General features: G+C 41.1%; 1 protein-coding gene across 28 annotated transcripts in view; it reads left to right on the forward strand.

The window, feature by feature from the left end:
• The window catches only part of TCF7L2 (transcription factor 7 like 2), a 204,109-nt gene that overhangs the window by 162,567 nt on the left and 35,436 nt on the right, over nt 1-6,106 (forward strand). The window contains exon 1 of one of the 28 annotated variants that reach the window (XM_025203164.1): nt 301-423. The exons of the other annotated variants lie outside the window; for them this stretch is intronic. Within the exon in view, the coding sequence (XP_025058949.1) occupies nt 301-423 (123 nt within the window). Of the gene's footprint in view, nt 1-300; nt 424-6,106 lie in introns of those variants that run through there. 28 annotated transcript variants of the gene reach the window in all.

Raw genomic sequence — 6,106 nt, forward strand, 5'->3', positions numbered from 1 at the left:
CCCCCCCCCTAAATTTTGATATCCAGCAGCAGACAATTTAAAAATAAGACACTTCTTGAAGCCAATATGACAGTGGATTTTGAGCATTCAGAAAACACCAGGCCAAAAAACTGGAGACATCTTGATCTTTTAAGACAGCTTTTCCACTACTTTAAGTGAAAGGAAGAAGAGGGGGGGGAGGGAGGGAAAGAAAGAGAGAGAGAAAAGCTGCGAGGAAAATAATACAAAGCCAACACAATTGGCATCTAGACAGTAAAGAAAAAAGTTTTTGAGGTTAAGAGAAGGAAAGACAAAGCTGTTATGTACCCGAGGGATGCAATTTTAGTGGGAATGGAAGATTTGAGTGGTAAAGGAGGAGCGCTTGCCTCTGGGTTCTCTGTCTTTCAGCAGTTCGGCTGCTGGCATCTCAATTTGAATTGCTGGGTGAGTAGCACTTTTCTGTGTGCGCGCGCTTTTCAGTCTTGACCATTGAACTTCTTGTGTGACTTCCGCCCCCCCCCCCCCCCCCCCCCCCCCCACCCTCTTAATCAAACAAAAAAAAACAACAAAAAGTGGGCATTTCAAGCTATGACCTTTGTTAGATGCATTTTTTTTTTTTTTTTGAATGGAGGAAGCATGACTTTTCAGTGACACTCCATAATACCGTAATAGTTGCAAAACAATGTGAAGCAAGACTGTCCATATCCAAACCCGTACAATAACCCAGGGATGCATCTGAGGGTTGGTTTCTCTCTCCCTCCCACCCCCCTTTTTTTGTTTTTGTTTCGTGTTTTGGAAAGGGAGAAAATTCCTTTTCTCCTCTCGGGGTGGGCTGTATGTGTGGGTGGGTGGGTGGACGGTTGTGCGGGGGGGTAGATTTCTTAGGCTCGTATGCAGCAGGTTTCAGGTTCTGATTTATAGCTGTTGAACAATGTTGAACAGCAAAGGGGAAAACGTGTATTATGTCTATATAACGTACATGGTAATATATTTGCACAGAAAACATCACACCACTCTCTGGCTTTCTTTTGCTTTTTGGTATTTTAACTTTGAAAGCTTTCACTATTTCAATCCTGTTGTGGTTTCTTTTGGTTGGTTGGGTTTTTTTTTTTGCTGTGAACTCATCGATGTAAAAATTCTTTGTTTTAGGAGGAAACGTTGATTTGTAGCTTGGCTTGTATATAACTATTCTGGGTTTTGAAAATGACATTATTCAACTCAATGCGAATGAGCCTAAATTTCTTTGGAGATGATCCAAAATATCTGTCTATGTAAGGTTGCTTACTTGTTGTTTTCATTATGTTTTGTTAAATACTCCTCACTGTCGAGTATTTAATATTATGGGACAGGATTCTTCAAAAGCATGGTCCTGGCTTATAGGAGCATCATTGTAGGTAGCCACTATAAAAATGATTTTTTTTTTTTTAATTAAGTGATAAAGGCAAAGACTTTTTTTTGTTTTGACTAAACTGTAATAACTACAAAGCAGAATGGGTCTTGCTTCAGTATTCATAATTAGATTACAACATTTCCCCCCTTCTCACATTAATATATGTGATAAAAGGACACCTACCAATTTAACCAAATATGTACATTGCTCTTAATTATACAAAAGAGAGGGAAGAAAATAAGCATTTGGGGATTTTTAGAAGCCTCTCAGTTTAACAGTGTTTTTCTTTTTTCAGTTTATTGTATTGTTTCGAGGAGGATATGGTGTTACTTTGGAGCAGAGTGGATACCTTTGCCTGACAGTTAATTTATTGCCTTTTTCTTTCCAAAGAATTCCTGTCGTAAAGTACTGTGAAGATGTATATTAGTATCATTCACTATTTAAAATAGCCCAGGAATTCAGATCTTTTCTAGTTTCATGGTCCGTTACGGCACGTAATTTCCACGATATTAATGACAAAATCGTTTGACATTTTATTTTAAGGAAACCTGTCTTGGAAGTATAGTTGAAAGGCCTGGTTTTTCTGTATACATTCATTTTTCTTATTGTAGGATACTTTGAAGGGTGTGTTTAAGTTCCACAGTACATGATACAACACAGGAAAACTTTTAGGGTCTTTTTTTTTTTTTTTTACTATTTATCGGGACTTTGTTCATTTTTACGACTCCAGTGTTGCCTTGCGTTGCATAACATCGCTAGCCCAGGAACAATGATCATTTCTGAAAATGGAAGAATTCTGGAAAGGAGGCTTTGTTACTTGGACACGTAGGATCAAAAATAATGTTGGACACTGATGCACAGCAGAGCGCATTGTACTCTGTGAATTCCTCATCTAAAACAGTGGGAATGTGGTGTCACGTTATATGCCAACTATAGATGCAGTAGCTATTATGGAAATCGGCAAAATGCAGGCATGGGGTATATTCAAATAAGTTAACAACTTTCCTGTTTCTAAAGAGGGTACCAGATTTTAGAAAATAAATCCTGTGAGCATAGCTGAAGGCAGCCGACCTCTACAAAATCCACACGGCTGTTTCCCCTTTTATGACTGATGCTGAAATATGTGAAATTCATATGCAGAAGCTGAAATGATATGATGTTGTATTTACAGGAACATGATGCTATGTCGTGGTTAAATGATTAACATCTGTCCTGTCAGAACTGTTACATTAATGCTTATCCATGCAGACTAAGTCGAGACTAGCTGTGTCGGGACACTTTCGGAGCCGCTCGTTTGCTCAGAATCACTTTTACCTCCTTCCTTTCTTTTCTAAATTCGAAGTTTAATTCTTTTTTCCTCATTCACACTTTCTTGTCCTGAAAATTGCATGTGTATTTTACTTCTTACAAGCCTCTTTCCGTGTAGTTAGCCTCTGCGATTGGGATTTAGAATACAGGATATGTTTAGGAAAAGTATGTTAGAGAGTAGGATTTTTATATCTTATTTCTCCAATACGTGCCTTCGGATGCCAGCCCCTCTGGCTGTCCCTTTTACCTTGCTTGCTATTAAAGTGAATTGTATCTATTTGGTAAGCACGTAAAACATCTGAAGAGAGAAATACATATACATATACGTATGCGTGTGTATGTGTACAACACACACGCGCACACACATCCCCCCTCTCCATGTATATGTGTATATATATGTATGTACATGTGCCTTTGCCAAATTGAGAAAGGAATGACATTTTCTCTCTTTTTCTGTTCCTGGTAAAATATAAAATAATGCTCCTTTTATGCTCCAGTGCCTGAAATTTCAGGAAGCCAAGGATGTAGCGGTTGTTTTCCATCTGGGAAATCCACCTGTTGATCTAATGGGTTATAATGTCGTGATGGGGTGAAATCATTGTAGGGCCAGCCTGGGTTAGGGCAGGCCGCAACCCACCGAGGCAGGGCCAGCTTGCTTATTTAAAGAAGATTAACCAAAAGCAATTCAGCTGTTGGCTTTTGGGGGGGTGATAGCGTGTTAAGAAGGAGCGGGGCAAAAAATGTACCCTGATGAACTTAACTAAAAGCAATTTTTGAAGGGCCTCTAAAGACTCAACTGTGTCTGAACAGGCACTTGTCTCTGCCTGACCTGGCATTGCTATAGCTCTGCTCAGGCCAAGAAGTATAGCACTCTTTACATTTTAAAGTCAGAGGTCCTTTATTCACTCTTCCCCCCCCACCCCCCCCTTAAAAGTGCTGTGGAAAGACAACTACTGTCCCAGCCTTCGTCAAAATAAGATGGGGAGTGCAGCCTTGAGCCGTTGTTATTTAATACCCAATAAAGAAATATTCCAAGTGTGACAATTAGTGAAAATCCTGCTTCCTTTTCTTTTATGCTGGCCGGTTTGTCATGGGCTAGTTGTCACCAGATCATTTTATTTCATTGCCGTTTTGATTAATTTGAGTGGAAGTTTCCTGTGTATCTTAAAAGGCTCCTCTCCCACTGCCCTCCCCTTCCTCCATACGCCGTTTTATAGGAATAATACGGAGAATGTCAAGTGCGGGTGGGTGAGAGAGCATGTGATGCTCCAAATCTCAGAGGGCACTTAATCTTTTCTTAAATGAAATGCTCGGCATTGGAAGCCAGGAAGCTGCCTCTCTCTTTAAGAAACTCACTGTAGAGCAGATTTTGGAAAGCTGGCTATTTTTTGCTCTAGCAGGTAGGCCCTTGTTTTGTCGGAACAATTCTGCAGCCAGGAAGTTGCCATTGAAATAAAGAGAAGGGAAGCAGTTCGAAGTATGCAGAGAGGTTGGGGGTTGTTGTTTTTTTTTGTTGGGGTTTTTTTTTTCCCTTTCCTCCTCCTTTTTTTTTTTTTTTTTTTTTTTCTATTTTGGTGGGGGGTTGGTTTTTGTCAGGCTCCGTCTAGGGGGGGTATTGTCCCCGCACATGGTTGTCAGTGCTCCTGTCATCATTTGTGTGAAGGAAGAAAATGAGCCTTTTTTAGCAGGGAGTTCTGGTTATCAATGGAGGCCTTGTCCTCTTTTACAATAGGCAGTTAGCTTAGGGCAGGACCTTAGGCAGAAATGAGCTACATTAAACTGTGAAAGGGCTCAGGCCACTGTATCGGCTATAATGGGGCAAGGGGAAGTAGATTTCAGGAGAAAATGCTTAGTCAGGTGTGAAAACAGGCTTTTTACAAAAATTAACTGCAACTCTGCTAGCAAAGATGAATAGAATTCAATCTTCATTCCCAAAGGAAATTCTCCATCTGCATCTTTTGACTTTTTTTTTCTTTTAAAGCCCCTTTTTTTTTTAAAGAGAAAAAATTAAATTAGTCTGAATTCCTAAAGTTAAAGCCCGTTGGTTTTGGTATATTACCTTGTTAAAGTTAGCAGTTCCCAGCAAGACCTGTTACTGATGATTGTGAATCTGATGGCAGGGAAGCAGTTGGCCACAGGTGTGCTGGTATGTGGAGCGCTTAGATGCCCTTCTCAGAAATCGAGAGGGAAATTTTAATGATACTTGTTAGGATTTCCGGTGATCTAGTTTGCTGATTAAAAAGTTTTCCTGCTAGACAAAACTGAAGAGAGATCAGCCCTTTGGAAAGCAAGTTCTTGCCTCTTTAGCTGGCGTTCAGCTGTGTCCCAAGGACGTTAATGCCTGTTAATATTTCACTGCTCGCAATCAGCAGAGCTGTAATAGCAGCATCTGGAAAACGCATGGGGATGAGTTGTAAACCTATTTTTAATGTAAGCTCGTATTGAATAGTCCTCTTTGCTAGCACAGGGAGCAGTCCCCGGGAGGGCCTAGTAATTCAAGACCACTGTAGACCTTCTACATCCACCCTGGAGGAGGGGAAAAGGCTGACAAACCCTCTTCTGTGCTGCTTTTGTTTTATTGTACTAGGCTCATAAAGGCACTTTCAGGCCCCATCTTTCTTCTGCAGAAAGGGAAAGCAATAGGGGAGTATTGAAGAGGAGGACATGGCAAAAAAGGCAGGCGGAGCTATAGCTCCATTTGTTTTCACTGTCTCTTGATTAATAGGTTTAGAGGTGAATGGCAAGCTTTCATTCCTCTTAGGTTACCCATAGTGGAGGAAGGGTGGGGGGTCTGGGGGTCTGGGATACAAGTGCCTAATCAATCTTTCACTTGCCACGTTCCAAATTATGAACAGTGCCGGGGGGTCTTGGACGGTGGCAGGACCTGTCCTGCGAGCCAGCAGAACTCGACGCTTGAAGTACACTCAAAAGGTCACAGGTTAGCCAAGGAGTCCTTTCCTCGGGCTGTGGTCACGTGAACTATGTGTATGGACAAGAAGATTGTAAGCCCTGCTTCTTGCGGTAGGGCCCCTTCCCCTCCATAGCAAGCTATTCAGCCTATAACTATAGGTATTGACTAATGAAAGGGAGATTCAAGGTTGGGCTGGTTGGCGAGGTGGTAAAGCCAACAGAAGCTGCTGCCCCAATATTTTTGTCCTTTGTTATTTTTGTAACACCTGTGTGTTTCTTTTTAACAGGTGCCCTATTGATATGTCCAGAATAGATTCAGTTGTTTCCTATGGCAGGATTTTTCCTGACCGTAGCTTTGTGTGTATACAACGTTTTTATCACTAGGCCCACGCTATGAGTTGACATATAGGATTTGAAGCAACAGAAACTTTCTTATTGAAAGCTTTTATTTCTTTTTTGCATATTCAGCAAAACAAAGTAGAATCTCCCAGGACCCCCCCCTCCCTCCAATTTACACCC

The sequence above is a fragment of the Alligator sinensis genome, unplaced genomic scaffold (genome assembly GCF_000455745.1).
Source record: "Alligator sinensis unplaced genomic scaffold, ASM45574v1 scaffold559_2, whole genome shotgun sequence".
NCBI classification, from domain to species: domain Eukaryota; kingdom Metazoa; phylum Chordata; order Crocodylia; family Alligatoridae; genus Alligator; species Alligator sinensis.